At 43.0% G+C, this 20,662-nt stretch overlaps 1 protein-coding gene across 2 annotated transcripts; it reads right to left on the bottom strand.

Annotated features, from left to right (window-relative positions):
- Window positions 1-443: 443 nt before the first annotated feature.
- LOC105897008 (interphotoreceptor matrix proteoglycan 1) lies at window positions 444-20,459 on the bottom strand. Of its 2 annotated transcripts, XM_031581133.1 has the most exons (18): window positions 19,998-20,459; window positions 17,492-17,716; window positions 16,131-16,297; window positions 14,887-14,921; window positions 14,011-14,054; window positions 13,801-13,925; window positions 13,241-13,390; window positions 11,336-11,394; window positions 10,381-10,401; window positions 9,517-9,671; window positions 9,338-9,381; window positions 8,444-9,091; window positions 7,090-8,395; window positions 5,602-6,287; window positions 4,115-4,334; window positions 3,599-3,809; window positions 1,935-1,986; window positions 444-1,319 (listed from the first exon to the last, which is right to left on the bottom strand). In XM_031581133.1, exons 1-17 carry the CDS (start codon window positions 20,059-20,061, stop codon window positions 1,947-1,949), a joined length of 4,200 nt encoding a protein of 1,399 aa, XP_031436993.1. In that variant the 5' UTR covers window positions 20,062-20,459; the 3' UTR covers window positions 444-1,319; window positions 1,935-1,946. The 2 variants fall into 2 exon arrangements, with proteins under 2 accessions (XP_031436993.1, XP_031436992.1); XM_031581132.1 differs by having other exon boundaries at window positions 7,090-9,091.
- Between the last annotated feature and the right edge of the window lie 203 nt (window positions 20,460-20,662).

Here is a 20,662-nt window from a genome sequence, read left to right on the forward strand (position 1 = left end):
GCACCCTGATGTCTCCAGCCTAGCTGTGGGCGCATCCCCATCTTTCCTCTTGTGTCTGAGACAAACGGCGGCCGAGATTCTGAGCAAAGGATTTATATGTCTAGAGCACCGGAGGTGCAACTGCTGTCGATCTACTGGATTAGCTTGCTGCGTGCAGTAACTGAATGACTTGTGATATGCACTGTAAGCCCACACGTCTCTCACAGTCATCCTTGATTCTGTCTTTTCACAGTCTTTTCTAATTGTGATCTCTAACCTTATGAAATAAATGCATTCCCTGTTTCACTCAAGAACGGATCTCTTTTTATGACTTTAACATGGATATTACCAAATTAGCGCTGCAAATCTGATTTGACAATCAAAGCTGTGTACATAGTGAATTAAATGGGTGTACGTGTACAATTTGTAGATGGCATATTTTGAAAACTATATTTGCCAAAGACTTTAACCACAAAATAGTCTTTTATTGATTGCAAACCAAACTTTGACAACTATGTAAAAAATAGCAATATTGGGAAAGACATTACACCAAGAATGCTAATCCTAGCTGCACCTAATAACATTGGAACCTCAGTCCGTCTGAATTGAAATGCTAGGTTTTTTTTTTATACAATTACTTCTAGCTGGTTCTAGTTTGCAAAACACTTAATGACTTAATGACTGAGCCAATAGCCTTCTGCAATTCAAAGGCCTCTCATTTACTTTTACCGGGCTTTTGGCCTACAGTAAGTTTGTATGTCTAGTCTACAGACTTTTCAGAAATAGAAGAAAAACTGTCACCTTGTGAAAACAAAATATTTCCAGCAAAGAAGTCAATCCCAAATATTAATTATTAATACACAATCACACAAAAAAATATGTAAGACTCCATAGCCATAATATTATTATCAATAATTGCCTCATTGTGAGGAAAACAGTCCTTTCGGTGCATCCTTAGTCAACTGTTGAAAAAAAATTGCGTTTCAAAACAGAAAGCACATGCTAGTAAAACAATTTGGAGCCCACTGGCTTTGAGTGCCATTTCACCAGGGCAGCATCAGCACCTGGTCTTGTAGCGGGTAGAGTCTTCTTCTTAGTTTGCTGTTGTGTCCAATGGCAGCTTACGCCGTGGGTTCATGGGGGTTGGTGTATAGGAGCAAAAAGACAAATCGCTCTGGTTCTGGTTTGGAAATGTTCTGGAGAGCAGATGTGTTGATGAAAAAGAGCTGCTCGGAGGGCGATGCCCTCTTTGCCCCTTCGTGACCTCAATCTCTCTGTGCGGTCTTCCGTCCTACAGAAGCAGTGCCATGTCTTTGGGGTTCACATCACAATCTACGTATCTGAACAGAAGATGGAAACATTTTTGCAGATGCTGTAACGGATAACTTTCAGATGTACAAGAGGAAGAAACCCTAGCTTGTGATTAAAACAAGAAGGTCCACAGAGGGAGTAGTCATTAAAGCTTATCATGTGATTAAGTCTGCTTTTGTGACACCGCATTCTCTACAGACAAAACACAGAGACAGGAAAGAAACTAATCAAGGCCCTGGGCTAATAGCTTAATGACCAAACCTTTTCTCAGTGGACCGAATTAGCTTCCACTGGCATACTTAATGATCAGTGAACGTCAGTCAACGTGAGCTTGCACTAAATATGAATGTGCTGTGTGCGTGGGAGGCTATTAAGCCAGGCACCGAGGGCACCTCACAAACTGAAAAGCTAGTCCTACCTGACTTAAAATGTTGTTTTAAATGGCTTTTGTGCTGAACCTATACCAAAACTCATGAGGTTTGAACTGTCAAGTCTAATCACTGGACACTAGCCTTCAACAACCCTGAGAGAAATAGAGTTATGCTTTTTCTTACTACACAAGTGCAGTGTGATGTATCATCACAGAAGATGAAAGAATTAGGTCTGGCCCATACTTTCCCCAGGAATCTCTTGGGGACACCCACCTTTTTTTCTGACTAACTTGTTAGGCCTGGCAGTGTGTGGCTTACACGCTTCCTGTAAGACAAAGAAAAGCCATATTGGACAATGGTGTGAGTGTAACGTTAAGCTATTAAATGTGAATATGAATATGATATATGATATGAAGAGCGAACAAAAGGAGCAAAACAAGAAGAACAATGTTCACAATACATTTTTCCAAGGGGTAAATCACAGGGGTGAAGCACGATAAGAGCTTTTTCTGTAAAGAAGATGCATTAGTCAGGAGGTCTACCCACACTGAAGCACAGAACCAGGTACTTTAGGAAAGCCCATGTGTGAACTTTCATTTCATGCAGTATCCTCTTTTGAGAAAATGTCTAATTGAATTAAAGTCTGGGGGAAAAAACTGACCATTAAATTATAGATTCATTAATTTTTATTTATTTCTGTTTTTGTTTTTGTTTCTATTGGATACGTCTTCCACGATTATTTACACTTCATTGAATTATCAATAACATGATTACCCAGGGTGAACCACATTAGCCTTTGGAATAGATGAAATATAAATGTAACTCTGACGGCAATCATGCTACATTTGAAGTGGAAGATTTTAGAGGGAGTCCTTTTATTTGCCAGCCATTGATAGTCTAGCTATGTTTCCATATTAGAAGCCAGATCAGTTGTAGGATAGGGTTGACATTTGAACTCTGTTTGACTCCAGGGCGTGTTTAATCCAGAAAAGATGGTTGGTCAGATAAATGGTAGTTGTGATTACAGTAAAAAGATCAATCCTATTTATATCCAAGAGAGGATACTGATACAGCATGGACTTAACCTAGAAGTGTTAAGCATCAGCTCGAAGCACACGTTACACAGTAATAACATATTCAGAACTGTTTTTGCTCTCTATGACTTGTCATGTCATAAGAATTGCATGGTGAGGTTAGCTGTGGTATGTTAGGGTTGTTTTGGTTGAGCAGTGTCAGGTTATATCATAGATGTGGTAGTTAGTGTCTCTTAGCAGATATGTGTAGCTACATTACACAGTCATGCAAGACATATAAACCCACAGAAAAGTCTTACGGAAAAAAAGACCTGCTTACACTAAAGACACTGCCTTTCTGGTCCGTAAACATTTCCTGAATATGAGTATCAAGCGAGAAAGCACAGCATATACAAAGACGAGGGACCCCAATAGGCAGGCTATGAAAAGAAAGGGGTCTACAGGCTGGGACACCAGCTCAGAGCACCGAGTTCCCTTAAAGTGTTGCCAGTAATTACCAACAGAACATCTAAAGAGGTTGAAAGAGAGAGTTAGAGCATTAAACCTGGTGAAAACAGATGTCTTCATCAGTATCAGTGTGAGTGTGTGTGTGTGTGTGTGTGTGTGTGTGTGTGTGTGTGTGCGCTACACGTACGTCAGCTTTCTAGATGTGTGAACTGGTGTGTTGGATACATCTGTGAATATCCATCTATGTGCATCTGCTCTCACACAGTTATAAAAAACAACACAGAGAGAGACAGAAACACAACAGTGTCTTACAATTACTTACAATGTATTTATCTATATGAAGTCATATCAAAATCAGCCTATGCATAGTAAAATGATTGACTAATAGGGTCTTAACAGTGGTCTAATCTAAAGACAACAGTAGATTTTGGGGAATTCTAATCTAGGTTCCCTTACCTGCAAGCCGCACCGTGACCCGGGACTATCTCACACTCGCCCCCGTTCTGGCAGAAGTCTGGTCTGATCTCACAGACGCTCTGGCAGGGGAGCCCATCCACGGTGAGGTAGCCAGGGTCGCACAGACACTCGGCCTCTTTGCTCCAGCGGTTCACCACGCAGCGGGAGAACTCATTGCAGGCCAAAAACTTGCACGGGTTAGCTTGATCCGCTGGGGAGATTAGGGTTTTAAAAGGCCATGTTAATGTTTCACAGCAACAAGGATATTATGTTTCTCTTTGACTTAAACTGTTCTTTTTAAAAGATTACAGAATATCCAGTCTTCATAAGATTCCTGACTCTCGTGAGTTAAATTAGTGAGTGCAATTGAAAACGTACATATGCATGTTGGAATCCTTTGTGCAGTTTTTCATGGGCACATACAATTGCTTTTTTTCTGACATGAGAACTACCAACTTCTCTGGACATTTCAACATGCTGGACAGGTCAGTTAATTATACACAGTACAACTCTCACCAGGCTCAACGTCAAGGGAATGGCTGTCAATCTCGATGTCCAAGCGTTGGGTCGCAGAATTGCAGAAGTCTTCTAGAACGCACTGGACAGCCATTGTGACATTATACGGCACCGTCTTCGCAAATGTCATCTTGCTGTTAACCACCACACTTCCCTTCCTGAAGTTCAGGACCTCCAGTTGCTTGAAGCCGGTCAGATTGGACTGAAGGTACGGGAGCAGCTAGGGAACACACAGGAGAGAGAAAAAAAATACCCACTAAGACAGCAAATAGAGATAAGAGATAGGTATCTTTATTCACCATATTACCGTTGATTCTAACCAATTGTGTTTTAATTACTGACAAGTCAAGCAGACACTGAGGGATTTCCCATGTTAATTCTCATTGCTCTCTGTAATGCACAATGAATGATTAGTGGGCTTTGAAGAAGAGTGTGATTATCTCAAATCCTATCAGTGACAAAATCACCGCGGGAGCCTCATTATAAGTCTCATTTTGGCATAAAATGATCTCCCTCATCTCACTGCGTAAGCCCAGCGTGAGGCCTGGAATAGTCGTACAGTTCACAGCTGAAATATGTCCTATAGCACATTTCAAATATCCTTTTCAGTAGACTGCAAAATACAAGTGTGGAGATTTCAGTAAGCAGATTAGTAAATATATGATAAACAGAGGATAAACCTGAGACTTAGCAGGGGATAAATGCAATTTAAACTCCAGGACCAGGATAATCAAGCACGCCGTGCGAGAGATAGAGTAATGATCAAATTGTCATTGGTAAGACCTTTTTATGGTGTAACTTCATACATGTATGTGTTATACTAGTCAGGGGAGCTCACAGACTTTTCACTTTAGCTCACTGCAGTAGTAACATGAGCCAGAGTGACATCCCTGACACTCTTGTTGTTGGGAAATGATGAGCAACTGGAGGATGCCCTGCAGTTCAACAGAATACTGAATGTAAAATTGATTGGCTTGTTCTGGTATCCTCTAATGCATACTACATGATGGAGCTAAATCAAATATTGAAGTAGACTTTTTTTGTACCTAGGAATTGAACAAGAACTTTCAAATAGAAATGTTTGTTATTTTCACTGCTTTAGATGCCCAGACTCTTCATGCGACGAGCTATACATACAGGATGGGTGGAACAAATCATGGAATTGCCTGTTTCTCACTGAAACATGACAAGTAAAACTAATATCTTATCTGTAATTTATTTGGCAACCAGTCAAGCAGTTTTTGGCATCTCACTTGGTAGCTTATATGCATATGCTTGTCAGTGATATGTGGGTGCTGTCACATATCTGGATGATTACAGAATAACGCTAACTTTAAGCTTTTTGGAGGCCTTGTATGAATATTAATCAAAGTTGCCCGAGAGACAGAGTGATGATGTACTTCACAAATGTTTGCTGAGAAATGTGAACCCATACATCAGCCATAATTGTATCCGCTCCGTGGAGAAGAAGAGAAAAAGAGACTTACCAGTTCCGTGAATCTGTTCTCTAGAGTTCTATACTCCGAGGAGCTCTTGTTGAACAGGTCCGCGGAGAACATCATGTTTGTGACCCGTAAGCTGAAGAACACCACAAGCTCTCGGCCTCGGCTTGCCATGGTCATAGAGGGAGTGGTCAGGTACTTCAGAGGGGGGGTAGCTGTTGTCTCGAACGGGTGCTCCTCACTTGAGCCGCTCCCGTAGCCCATCAGGTCAATAGTCTCTGTGCTCATGACATCAGCCCGGTCCATCTCCGCGGCAACATCTTCCATGCTTGTTTCACTTTCAGACACTAGAGACGTGTCTGTGTCTGCTTCTGTGTCTGTGTCTGCTTCGAAGTCTGTGTCTGCTTCGAAGTCTGTGTCTGTGTCTGTTTCTATGTCTGTGTCTGTGTCTGTGTCTGTCACCACATCGTCCCCTTCTTCAGCTATGACCTCCACTCCCGTCTCTTCATAGGGTTCATCCGTTAAGAACACCTCAAAGAGTCCCAGGTCAATGGAGGGAGTTGTTGTCAGTGGCTGCTCTGGGGCCTCTGTAGGGGTCTCCTCAAGGACAGCATCCTCCTCTTCCACCACCTCAGGACCTGCCTCCTCCTCTTCCACCACCTCAGGACCTGCCTCCTCTTCTCCTCCATCCTCAGGTGTCTCCTCTTCTGAGGCCTCCTCCTCTGTCTCTTCTGAAATACCAAAAATGTCAGCATAACAATTATGAGGGGGGACGGGGAACGGGGGACGACATTTCCTTAAAATAATAAACTGTAAAAATCGCTACAGGCAGCTACAAAGTCATCCAATTTCCAATTAATGCCTCATTTACTGTGACCTTGGCAAAGCTAAGTGTTTCACTTTCTTCAGATAATTTAAAAACTTTAATGGTAATATGAAAAAGCTAATAAAGTAAAATAAAGTTGTCAGAAGCCTTGTATATAATGTATTAAATTATAAATAAGATAGGACATCTCACAGCAAGACAGAGCTTTTACTCCTATTTATATTTTCTTGGGAATGAATAGTACAATCTTTACTGTTATGCTGTGACCGCAAAAGACTATTATGGAATTTACTTCATATAATCACATTATATATCAGCATGTGCAGATGGGTTATTTAACCTCAAACAAACTTGAGCCGCGAAATAATCTTTATAATGTGATCCAATGCATCCAATGATTACATTTTAACCAAAAAATGGAACAAAAGTTCAGTCTCTCAGCTCTGTAGCCACACAAATAATGATTGATGGTGCTGAAGAGAATCTTATAAATAAGGATTTATGACCCTGAAAATTAACCATTTTGTACAATAAGTTACAAGCCAGTAATGTTTCATGAATAAATGAAAACATAGTTTGCAAGCCTTAATGTGAAACAGACCATTATATAGTTTGGAAAATAGTATCTTTTGCCAGACTGAGTACATATATTTTGGCCAAAGATGTTAAGAAATAGTACTGCTGTGCTCTGAAACCTTTTTCCTCACCTGACTCTGGTTCGGGTTCATCTCCTGTATCTGACAGAACGTCATCTGTTTCAGCTTCAATCACATTCTGCTCCTCAGGCTGCTGCTCTGTTATGAGTTCCACATCTGTCTCCACTGGAACCTCTTCCCATGTCTCCTCTATTGTCACTTCCTCCGCAGGCTGAAGGTCACTTGGTTCTTCTTCAGGCTCCACATAGTCGTTTGGCACAAAGGGAAGATTGCCATGCTCTTCTGGCTGTGAGAAGTAGACATCTTCATGCTGGACGTCTTCATCGGGCCCCACTGGCATAATGATCTTTATGCTGTCTGAAGGTGGAGCTGTTGTGTCTTCCTCAAACTCTTCCTCAGCTTCGGCTTCCTCTTCAGGTTCTGCAACTTCAACTTCTTCTGAGACCATGACCTCTTCTAAAACCTCAACCTCCTCCTCCTCCTCCACAGCTTCTGGGACTTCAACTTCCACCTCAGCAACAGGTTCCTCTTCCTCTTCTACAATCTTCTCCTCAGGCTGAGAATCTTCCACTCCATCAGCCTCTTCTGGTACTTCAACCTGCACATCTTCAGGCTCTTCAGGTTGAGACTCCTCCTCAAGGATCTCTTCCTCAACAGGCTCAGGCACATGAGCGCCAGCCTCTTCAGATTCTGACACCTCTGTTTCAACCTCCTCCTCAGGTTCTGACACCTCTGCTTCAACCTCCTCCTCAGGTTCTGACACCTCTGCTTCAACCTCCTCCTCAGGTTCTGCTATTTCCTCCACAGGCTCAGGTTCAGCACCTTCCTCCTCTTCTGCTTCAATGATTACTTCCTCCTCTGGTTCACTTATTTCCTCTTCAGGGTCACTAACCTCCTCTTCACTCACTTCCTCCTCAGGTTCACTCACTTCCTCCTCAGGTTCACTCACTTCCTCTTCACTCACTTCCTCCTCTGGTTCACTTATTTCCTCTTCAGGTTCACTCACTTCCTCTTCACTCACTTCCTCCTCTGGTTCACTTATTTCCTCTTCAGGTTCACTAACTTCCTCTTCAGGTGCACTAACTTCCTCCTCAGGTTCACTCACTTCCTCTTCACTCACTTCCTCCTCAGGTTCACTCACTTCCTCTTCACTCACTTCCTCCTCAGGTGCACTCACTTCCTCTTCAGGTTCACCGACTTCCTCTTCACTTACTTCCTCTTCCGGTTCACTAACCTCCTCTTCAGGTTCACTCCCTTCTTCGTCACTAACTTCCACTTCAGGTTCACCTGGCTCCTCTTCAGGTTCCCTCACTTCATCTTCAGCTTCTGCTACTTCTTCCTCAGGTGCGAGTTCCTCCTCAGGTTCAGAGGCCTCAGGTGTTTCTTCCTCAGGGGCTTCTTCCTCACTTTCAGGTGTCTCCACCACCACAACCTCCTCCTCCTCCTCACCATCTCCAAGTGACTCGGTGGGGGGCTGATGGGTTATTGCTGAGAGGGTGGTCACTGGAAGGCTGGAATCAGAATCCTCAGAAAGTGCTGGGCTTACAGTAGCCACTGTCAACAGAGTTTCTGTGGTGGAGCCTGGCAGACTGTCCTCCTCTGATATCAAATTGGGAATCAAGTCACTATCCAGACCAACCTCTGAGTCTTTTTCTGTGCCAGGCAGCTCCTCTGTAATGAGGTTTGGTGAGAGATCACTTACAGGTGCCTCTGCTTCTGAGTCATCCTCACTGGGTGGTTCAAGAGCAGTATCCTCTACTGGGGCAGCAGGGATGTAGTCTCTTACAAGTTCCCCAGTTCCATCTAGAATGATGGTCTCAATCATATGGGTGATGAATGGCTCCTCCTCCTCAGGAGGACTGGTTGCCTCAGGTTCTTCATCAGATGTGAGGTCAAGGTAGTCCTCACTGCCAACTGTGGGCTCTAGCAAAGCGTCCAGAGCGTTCTCCTCCTCAGGGGAAATATCGAGGTGCACCTCCTCCTCAGTGGTCTCAGGTTCCTCTGCCTCCTCTGACACGTCAAGGAGGTCATTGTGGGAATCTGGCTCCGAAGTCTGTTAAATGGAATGCAGATCATAAATAGCAACTGAATGTAGGCATCTACTGTATGTAACTACTTATTACTTACTTCTGTGAGAACATTACATTTTATGACTCAGAAATGTAACAGTTTCACAAAATGATTCAAAGCCAGTGGATACTTATGAAGCAGAGAAGATGAATTTGCGCACCTAATATTACACTAATTCAATTGTTTGTCTGCCCCTGACAAGTTTACAGTTCGTAAAAACATATGTTACCTCTTCAGTCATTTCGTCAGCATCTGGTGCTGGTGGGATTACTTCTGCAAAATAAAGGTAGATAGAACTGAGAACATGATTATATTCAAATATGTTCAATTCAAAATGACTGATATTGTGTTACCATACCCTTCCGGCAATACATTGTGAGGACAAAGCATGGCAGTAATGTGTTGTACCTGGGCCAAAGACCAGTGTGCTGAGATCAACTGGAAGAGTTGCCTCCTCACTCAGGGCAGTGGTCATCATGTCCGTCAGGCTGGGCGCAGAAGAGACTTTGTCTTTGTCTCCGTTCTCAAACAGAACAGCATAGTGGACCGAGATTCCTCCAGACCTGAAACAAGATAATCAAATGATTGGTTGACGGAAAATCAAATATCTGCTTCAAATGCTGTACCAGGATCTCACTAAAGATGTACCCTCAGCACAAAGGTTTGGAGAAAGTTTATAAAAAGTGATGTGTGAAAAGTTGTTGCAATTCTTGATTTTGATGACATCCTTTATTACACTTCCCTGCTATAAAATGACTGACAGTTTATTGAAGGCGATTGGATTATAATCAGACAAACTCTTAATATTTCTCATCTTACTCTGAGCAAGAGATGTGACAGGGGGGTGGATACCAATACCTTCCAGCTTCTGCTTTCAGAATGATACATGCATAACCTAATCAGCAAAGATTATTCTTGCTTTCATGACTCAACAACAGATGCCTTAGGGTCCTAAAAAAGTTATAAATGTGATATGCTTATAGGATTTAGCATATTGTCAGGTTACTCAGTATTTTATGAAGGACTTGGGTCGATGAGGATATCTTTTATTGAAAAATGAATTAGTGTTATATTTCTGTGATCATGATCAACTTGGTGTGAAATAAGGTTTTGTCTTTGTTAAATATAACCATTGTGCGCTTTAACTGCAAATGGAGGGACTGCTTTTAAAAATAAGATGTTTCTCTTCGATCGGCTCAATAGCTGTGTAAGGCCCTTGTCTTTTCTACAGCAAACAAATGCAAGATGATTGGAAGGACAAGGAATATTTACCCATCATCTCCCTCTGTTTCACTGGAGTCATGCAGTGGAGAAAAAGAGAGAAAAGGTTAGATACATAGATTCAGAATTCCACACTCACTTACCCAACTTTATCCAGTTGGTCACAGACATAAACATTGTTCAATAAAACTGTTCCCATATGCACATCCTCATTGCTGGATGGAACTGAAAATATAAGCGGTGGTTCGTGAAGTAGTTGGATTGGATAAGGTGGACAAACCAGGAAGCCTCAATCACACAGTCCAATTATTTTGCCTTCCGGGCTCTAGCTTTGTATGTCTGATGATTTGAAATAATAGCAGTTGTGTCCTGAGACAAACGGAAGATGAGGATGCCAGTGATGAAGATGACTGTAATGATGATCATCCCAGACGGGGGGTGAGCCTGAGCCCCCCACTGTCAGTGCTCCGCTGGGCAGCAGCACCAGCTTAGACTCACCTCACCTCACCTTCCTCATTAACACGTCTCAGACGGTCTCTCCTCACCTTCCTCATTAACACGTCTCAGACGGTCTCTCCGTACACCCTTACAAGCCATAGATGGCTGCTGAATATGATCATCTCCTCTCACTACTTAAGCCCTCTGGCTTTTCTGTGCCATTCCCCCCTTGGTGGTGCATTCATGTAGCCTGACGATGTCATACTCATAATTCTAGTCAGAATATGAGCTCTCCAGCGGCAGCCATGTTTGTTGTAAACAAATTCAAACCAAGCGCCTTTTTGTGACGTGATTGGTTACGTTACTGTTGATCATCTGTCCATCATCGTATAAACCCCGCCTTGACAATTTGATTGGTACGGCAATGTCTGTCCGCAGATAATTTCTCCTCAATGGAGTAATGCCAGACCGAACTTCCCAACCAAAAAATGTGTGGGCGGGGCTAAGTTCGGTCTGGTATCCAGGCTAGCATTCATGTCCAAATAAGGGAATTCATGGAAAGCTGCACCTGATTCCCAGCACGTTAATCTCTTTGAATCCGGGCAGTTTGTTGAACACGTGCAACATCTGTGAACACAAAGAAACGAAAGGAAGTTTGAGTTTCTTGAAATTAAATCTTTTTAATTCATTCTTTCTCTTCCTATTCCTATGCATACTTCACAACAACTTCATCTTTATATCAGCTTCACAAAATCATGAAATAAGCCAAGTTTCATATGCAGGAATGTCTAACATGTAAAATATTTTTCTTGTGCACCATTCATTGAACCAAAATGGTTAAGACTAGCCTGACGATGTCATACTCATAATTCTAGTCAGAATATGAGTCTGATATCGCTCCATTGGGCTGTGATTATGGGGCGTGTTTCAACCGAACCAGGAGAAAAAATGCCTCTTCGCTCAATTGGTTACCTACAACCAATCAGAACAACGTAGTATGTGACCAGGGGCAGCTGATACATTACACTTTTACCGGATCCCGTAGGAAGGAAGGCAAAAACATCTTTTCGATTGACAAATGCCTTAATCGCGTTTCTCTGTTCCTCTTTCAAAATGAATGCACTGTCAATGTCTAAATGGACTCGAATCTATACATTTCAGCTCTCCAGCGGCAGCCATGTTTGTTGAAAACGAATTCAACTCGTGTGTTGGTGACGTGGTTGGTTACGTTACTGTTGATCATCTGTCCATCATCGTATAAAGCCCGCCTTAACAATTTGATTGGTACGGCCAATATCTGTCCGCAGATAATTTCTCCTCAATGGAGTAATGCCAGACCGAACTTCCCAACCAAAAAATGTGTGGGCGGGGCTAAGTTCGGTCTGGTATCCAGGCTAGGTTAAGACATCATTAGGCATGAACACTCTTAAACATTATTGGAGCTAATTCCAATTAGACTCAATCGCATTTTAAATTCTATAACTTCCTGTGTTGTACCCATGGCTCTGGGATATTTCCACCACAACCGCCTTATTGCCTTTTAAGCTGTCGATTTTAGACAAAGCAGTGTAGGTGGTGTTCAGTTAATCAGGGCTTTCCCTGACATGACCTGACACCACTTAAGTAAGCCTCTTTGAGCTCCTTTTAGGGCGCCCAGCAGTGTACGCAGTAGCTGCAGCAGGACCTCTGGACATTTCATTGGACCAGCCGACCACGATTCGGTGTGATTTTGCTCGACAGCCAATCAAATTACACCCTTCTCTTCCGTGCTCCGTGTGCTGTGTGTTGATTGGCTGGGATTTTTTTTTGGCTAGGGCCGAGCCACTATCTTTTTTTTCTTATTTCTTTTTTTTTATTATTATTATTATTATTATTATTATTATCTTTTTTTTCTATCTACAGAGCCAGGATTGTGTGCGAACACCAATTCTTTCTTGAGTGCAAATACCAAACAGACAACTAGAGGAGCAATTCACTGAATTGAACAAAAAGTGTATGGGATTAGAATCATGGTGTGCATCTTTAACAGGCTTCTGACATTTTCACTTTAAAAGTGTGCAGATCTCTCTGGGGAGCGCCCTTTGTGCTTCTATCCTGTTGATGTTACATCTTGAGAATTTTTTATCACACATCCTCAGTAAGAGGCCAAAATGCATTTGTAAGGAGAGAGTGCTGAATTATTCTTGCAGATTTACAGTTTTTAACAGAGCGTCATAGCTTTATAGTGCTGACTACAGTAACTAAATAGAGAATTCAAGGTGATATATTTAAACAGTAGACATCTAGTTACACATAGAAGGGGCCAACACTCTTTTTAATGTACAACCATAGGCTTGCACCATTGGTCATTGATTTGTGTACAAGCCGTTACTTTTCTCATTCGTTAAAATGGCTGTTTGAGAATTGGTAAGGGTGCATGATCAGTGATCATCTTTGCTTTGCCATTCACTCGGGTCACAGGAATAATCCTTACCTGCTCTTGTAAGTGTCTGGACAAGTCGTGGTACTGAGGAGAGTCTGCATCGTCCAGTAGTTCCCTGTAGCCAGGGTCCACCAGACTGATGGTGAACTCCACTGTCTGCTCCACAGACTGATCCGGCACCACATTGGGAAGGTCCGAGTCCTGGAAGAGAAGGAGAAGCTATAAGACATTGTACCCGACAGAATGACTGAGTTAATGATGTCCATTGGCTAACATCAAGATAAGTGAAATTACATGACAATTTGTGCGTGGAGCACACAGTATTTTCTTATACTCTATGTTACTATTACTTTACTTGTTGCCTTGTATAACAGTACATCCAGTCAGTGTAACATCACAAACTTTCATTTGTTGATCAGCATAACCACGATGTTGGTCTGAATTTTGGCAATGGAATTATGTCTGTCTTACACAGAGACAGGAAGGTTGAGGCCTCCTACACAGTCCAAAAAACAAGACAACAGCCGAGTGTAGCGCAAATCCTCCTTATTCCTGTCCTGTTTCTGCTTGGATGTCAACAAGGGATCTGGGGTGAGCGGCCGGGTCGTTACCTCCTCAGCTGTCTCTGTGCCGTGCTCGCTGTCGCTGGGAGTGCCAGGAGTGGCGTCAGGGGCGTCTGGGGCGTCTGGGACAGCAGGTGACTCTCCTTCCTCTTCTGAGTCGGTCTGGGCATCCTCTGGAACAGGTGGTAGTGTTTGCAAGCATTAATACACAGGTATAGAAACAAACTAATGAAGCCCTAAAATGAGACTTTAGTGTACCTTCTGGTCCTGCTGGCACCGCTGGCTTCTCTGGTGCCGCCTCTCTGTGGGTGAAGACCATATATTTTAGGAGCATAGAGTACTAAAAAGTCACTTTAGTTGTTTCACAAAACATTATTATAGTTATTTCCTGTCCTAATTAGCATTTGTGTGTCAATATATTTAGATTTTCAAACACTTCAAAATGGTGAAGTATTACAGTGAGACATTTTTATGCTGTCAAAGAAAGAAAGTAACAAAGGAACAGACTACATTGCAGATTAAAAAACTAAAGGTCATGGGCTCAGAACAGGCAGACACCAGTGTAACATGGGATTACACGAAGAGACAGAAAGAATTAAGACTGTGTAAATCCACTGAAGAACTGTGGCAAGTTCTCTGAGATGCTTGAAGCAACCTGCCTGCCAACCACCTTAAAAAAACGGTATGAGTGTACCTGTTGGCGAATTGAGGCTGTTTTAAAGACAAAGGGAGGTCGCACCAAATATTGATCTAATTTAAATTTTGTTTTGGTTTACTGCACTTTGTATGTTGTTATTTGTATAAGTAAAAATGATTCATGTGTTTTCTTTTAAAAGCATCCTCACATTATAGCAAGTGCCTAAAACTGGTGCAGACGACTGTACATGCTCAGGTGACAGATAATTGTTTATGCCAATATTTATCAAATCTATATTGGGGCGTCAATTAGATTTAGAATAATTTACTCAAGGTTTGTGGTTTCCTATGCAGTGTCTGTAGCCTCTTCACCAAGTACGGTTAGAGGCCATGTCACACAGTCCAGGTTGAGTGACTCTTGTCAGGTGGCTCTCACTGAAACGAAGTGACAGAAAATAATTTGGCCTCCCTAAGGGGCGAGCGCAGCATGTGCCTTACCCTCCTAGCAGCTGGTCCGGTCGCAGGTTCATCCTCTGCCAAGTCAAAGTCGATCCCGGAGAGAGGAATAACAGTGATTAGAGTCGCTCATTACAACACAAGAAACACAACACTAATTATGACCCTCAAATTACTCAGTGGCAATCAGTCAGCTTCTTGCACCGTATAACGATCCAGGAAGCGTGGACAGATGAAGTTTCAGGGGGAGAAAAGACAAGGTGACGCATAGCACACAGTAGCTCAGGAGTCAAGGGCAAAAACTCGTTGGCAGGAAAAGGTACTGCGTTTGAAGTCAGGCTGCGTTTACTGAGGGAAAAGGCACATCATTTGTTTGCTTTAAAGGGTATGCAATTCCGTTACACATTTGAATGCTAATAGATAGTTCACAAAACACAACAGGCAGGACATTTTCGAAAGGGCAATCTCAAGATGCAAGCTCATTCCTTTACAGGTACATCATCACTGTTAAGCAGAACCTCGCCAATAGTCTACCATGTGTTGGCTGAAATGAAAGGACTGTAATTACTTTTAGCCTTGAGACATAATTTCATTTACCAGCAGGAAAGGGGGGATGCCATCATGTTTTCATGTGATTTTCACATAACTCAAAGCTCATGTGTCATTTGGTGGCCAGGTTACAAATTGCCAGCTGCAAATTACCAGCTTCAGCAGGAGTTTACCATCACTCCTGGACATTCAACGCTTGTTTATAAGGTACGTGTGAATGTGTGCCAGAAAGGTCAGTGAACGGCAGATTTGTTAGAGGTTGTTTTAGCTTTCTCTTTGGGTTGTTATTCTGTGAATGTCATGGCTTGCCATGAATAATGCATGGAGCAGTCATCAGTATTCTTAAAAAATATCACTTTAGTCCCCAAGGCATTTAACACAGCTGGGGGAAACAAACAGTGCCTGTTCCATTCTGAATGAAATTGTATCTGGATGCAGTGTATTTAAACTTCTTTAACACAATATGTTTATTTTGTTGCAAGGAATTGCTTTACTTGTTGACACTTTTTAAACCAAAAATCATTTAAGAGTCTGTTCTACAAATCTATTCTTTCAGGTTCACGTGTGCGGCTCTCAAGATCCCATGTCCCTGTTGGTCCAATTTCAAACCCTTCACTTCACTTCAAAATTAGAAATGGTTATGCGTCGTTGCTAATCCAATATTTTCCTGGAAGGAAAAAACATAATTTCAAGCTTTCAGAAACATTTCCTGCTGGTTGACTGTTTCGAAATATTACCCGATATATCATGTTGAGGTGCTCTTCTGAGCTGCTGAAGTTGTTGGCGAGGTCAGATATGCAGAGAGATTCATGCTGGCACGTGTGGACCCAACGCTGGTACTCTGTGGTTCCGGGGATCCGGTCAAAAAAGATCCGGAAGGCCTCCCACACGGCCTCCTGACAAACTGACCAAAACAGACAGGAAGGAAGGTGATGAGTGTAGTGACACTGTTGATGAAGCCTGCAGTCTCAGTCCCTCACTGCTCCTTTCAGTGTTCAATGACACTGTTAATACGTCCCCACAGCACACAATCTGCTCATCCCAGCGCCCGTGCCGTTATTATATTCATCATATGCAATTATCTATTTATAGCAGCGGCTTGTAACAATTACTGGAATGTAATAAAAATTGCATAATCATAAATACTCTATGAAGGCCTCCCCTGCGCCGTATTAATGCAGATCAAAATAGGCGTTTGACAGGCTTTAACCGCACGCAAACAACACAATATAAACAAACACTGTAAGATATCATTTTTATCTAAAGTGGGGCCGTTATGTCAAGCTCTGCTTTTAAATTCAACAGGGGAAAAGAGAAAAGAGTTGCTGACGGAGAGCTCCTCGACTCTCTTGAGCCGGAGCGATGGCACTTTGGGGGGCTATAAGTTGTCAGGCGAGGGCGGTGAGGAGGTGGCTGCTGTGCGGTCTGTTTATTCATCATCTCATATATCTGATGAGTGGGACTGCACCAAGGACGCGCACAGCGGCTTCAACACACGCAGCAACTTTTGGAGTTCCAACTTCTCACAGCCCACTCAGCAAACTCTAACTCATTTACTTCCTCTAAGAAAGACTACATTAAAGAGAGCTCTGACAGACTGAAGAAGAGGCCTCCCTCCACACAAACACACACACACACACACACATTGTATATTTTATCGAGTGGCACAGCCACAGGTGAGCACAGGTGATACCATTCTTCCTCTGGGTGAGAGCATCAGTGTTTTGAATCAAGCTTTGGTGATTTATGGATGATCCTCACTGAATAGTAGTTATGATGGTAATTCTCGCAATGCAGACAGACTTACAGTCTCCTTCTACACCGTATATGAGCATACAGAGACAAGGTTCCCATGTTCACAAGTTCATCTGGAAAACATCCATTTATTCTCATGCGGTTTATGGTTTCATACCATGCCTACCTACTACACAGCAGCTAGCACGTCCCCCCCCCCAACTCGCCATATGTCACCAAGCAAATGGTTTTGGTGTACGTCTCTAACTTACACTAATCTGGTTGATTCCAGTCTGACGCCACACAATGCATCTATGGAAAAATGAACTGCAAACACATATGCTTCTCTTTCCCTTGGCCTCACCTCGGAGCTTGTAGTAGGCCTGGTGACTCGCGATGACCTCCCGTATGGTCTCCTGGGGACACACCTTCACCCCGGAGTGGAAGAAAGCAGCTCTCTTAGTCCGGTGAGGCTTCAGCTCAAACACGGTCCTGATGCCAGCACTCTGCTTGGATGCTCCTATGAGTTCGGTCAAACGCTGTGAGGTGATGGCATCAGTGGAACTGAGAGGAGTGTGACTGTGCTGCTCTGTAAAAAGAGAAAATGGAGAGGGTTCAAAATTAGACTGATAGGGTACGAGGAAGGGTGCAATGATAACGCAATGACAACACAAAGGGCTTTAATCGGTAGTTCTGTGGTCATTCGCAGTGGACAGTTAGTGCTGTCATTCTGTCCCCGCCGCGGGGCCTTGTATATTTTGAAAGGTGGGGAAAAAGAACCTTTGAGTGTTTTTTTGTGAATCACAGTAAGACGTTGAGGACGCCATTACTCTCTCATCTGCAGAGAGAGTGATGCTTCCGCCCCATCCAGGACATTTTACATTCACAGCGGTCACCAAGGAAACAGAGATTGGACTCTCAGCAGCTCATCTCCATGATGGAGTGGTCAGTCAGACATATTCAGATTCCAGTAAAGAGGACAAGGCACATATACACACTTTGAAGTTTCATTTGTGTTTTTTTTATGGTACCATGCAGATTTTGTCTGCCAACAATTCAGGGCTTTTCCTAGTTGAGCTGATAGAGTTGATCCTGTTCACAACAAGACGAGTGCTGTTTATCCCCGGCTGTAGCGGCTTGAGGATAATTGTCTGGGTTGTATGTGTTCACTCAGGGCACAGTGCCACACCGAGTGGGTTCCTAACTTCCAGATTTCCATTCGATAACAAGCCACAAGAGGAGGACACAACAGGAAAGAAACAAACTACAAACTCTCATTTGACAAACAAACCAACTTTTTAGACCAACAGGAGAAATACTTGTGCACAATTTGCACAAGGACAAAAACAGCTAATACTTGGAGGAAATTATCAAACAAACTTCAAATGATCAAATCAAACTTAACATCTAGGGCCCTTATTTGAGGAAGATGACAAAGAATTAGCGTATTAATACCCTAGGGCATTCAAACACTCCAAAAAATGAAAGTGGGCCGCTGGCTAAGTAGTATGCCCTCACTGACCTGTACTAATTTCTATGTACTGGGTGTCACTAGCATGCGAGCTCACAGCAGTCGCATTGGCATACTGGCCCCATACTTTCTCATGATGGCTTATTGTATACTTAATTGATGAAACTTTCTGAAACCTACTCCATTAAAAAAGTTAAACAATTGTAGACAAAAGTCATTTTTTCTTGCCAGAGATAACTGCTTGAAATTGAGTGGAGTAGGCAAAAGAGCTCTGTTTCCTTCGAGAGCACTGTTAGCCACACATTTAATCCATCACTCTTGGTGTAAAAGCATGCTGTGTGATGATGAAACATTAGCTTACGGGAGGACAAGATTAGCGTGCTGCCACTGGTGCTCAGTCTGATGTCTTAACCTGAGATGGTGGCAAAAGGCATGACTGTTTGAGTCCGTCGTGGCCACTTACACCATCAGAAGAGGTTGTGCCAACTGTTACACAACGCCAACAGGTCCCTCAAGCGCTCAGGGCATTGGTTCATATTCCCGGCACGCACAATGCAAATTGAAACTTAGTTCGGTGTGCTAATGGTTCACTGTTGTGTGTTAGCTGGGTCATCAGAGTACTCAGCACTAATGGTGGTAGATGGTCAATGATCCCACAGGATTGTACAGGCTGCATATTTATGCAAAACATTGTTTATTCTATATCTATTTGGGGGATGTAGCTCTTGTGAACCACCATTTAAAGCTTACATACATATTCCATGAGTTTTCCCTTTGTATTTTATCACCACGCCACTTTTGTATTCTTAATCAGCCATATCTTTCAGACACCATTTAAGTGTCTAAGCCTCCTGTCGCTCCTTATAGCACGGTTGATCTCACACACCTCGGCCTTTACCATCCGCTCAGGATTTGCATAGAGATGCATTCTACGTGATGAATGAGTCATTTGTGTAAATTACTGGGTATGGTAGGGGCTCACTACAAACAAACACTGCAAAGACATTACAGTCAGTACCATAAGCAGAGAGAGGGCTTCAGCTCAGCAATGTGCCCTTCTAGAATACATTCATTCACCACATATATTTCTATAACACCCTTCTATGGAATAATAAGCCCCAGCGCTTTAGTTCACCATTTACATCCAAGCCATCTTCTCAGTAATGAGTTGTACATTTTGTCGTTAGGCACCATTCAGGTTCTGTGTATAGTATCTCAAAACAGAAAACAGAACTGATCTGAATGTTTAGTTTTGATTAGTGTGTTTAACTAAGTATTTTTGATAAGAAACATTTAACCTGCTATTTTAAATGAACTGCAGACTGCTGTATAAATGGATCCACAGGTGGTCTTTGATCTCCCAGTGCGCAGGAAAGACTTTAACAAGATGATGATTTACCTGCAACTCCAGAGACGAGGATGACGAAGAGGAGTGTGACGAGAATTTCACCTTTCAAAGGCATGGTGTAGATTTAGTTTTTCCTCAGATTATATTAAACGGAAAAGTCAGACACGCGAGAACGCACGCGCACACATGCTCACAAACACAGGCATACGCGCACACACACACAAGTTCCAAAATCCAAAACAGCCAACGTCCAGGTGAAGTGGCCAGCCCTCTATCTCAGGTGGACGGTCTGGGCTCTGCTGGAATCATTAGTGCCTGCGGGAGATTCAAAGGCTCCTGTTGAAGGTCTGACATAGGAAGTCATGGAGGCTCACTCCGAAGCTCACTTTTCCAGAAGGTGGAGGCTTTGGATTCCAGCGGTGGTATCCATGTACGCCCCGACCATGTGTCTGTGTGTCTATCTGTCTGTGTGTGTATGTGTGTGTTTGTGTGTTTGTGTTTTCCTCTGTCTGTGTGTGTTGGTGCAGAGAGCCCACCTGTGTGTGGAGGTGAGAGTGAGTGGGTGGCTGAGCGGGGGGAGGGGAGGGGGTGGGGACGTGTAGGAAGTGAAGGACCCGGGTGGAGGAGAGAAGAAGCTAAAAAAGCCAGCTCTGTTTCGGGAATAATCTGTTTATCTTCTGCTCAGACATAATCCTGCTTTACCCCATGGGCCGGTC

The sequence above is a fragment of the Clupea harengus genome, chromosome 15, assembly GCF_900700415.2.
Source record: "Clupea harengus chromosome 15, Ch_v2.0.2, whole genome shotgun sequence".
In the NCBI taxonomy this organism is placed as follows: domain Eukaryota; kingdom Metazoa; phylum Chordata; class Actinopteri; order Clupeiformes; family Clupeidae; genus Clupea; species Clupea harengus.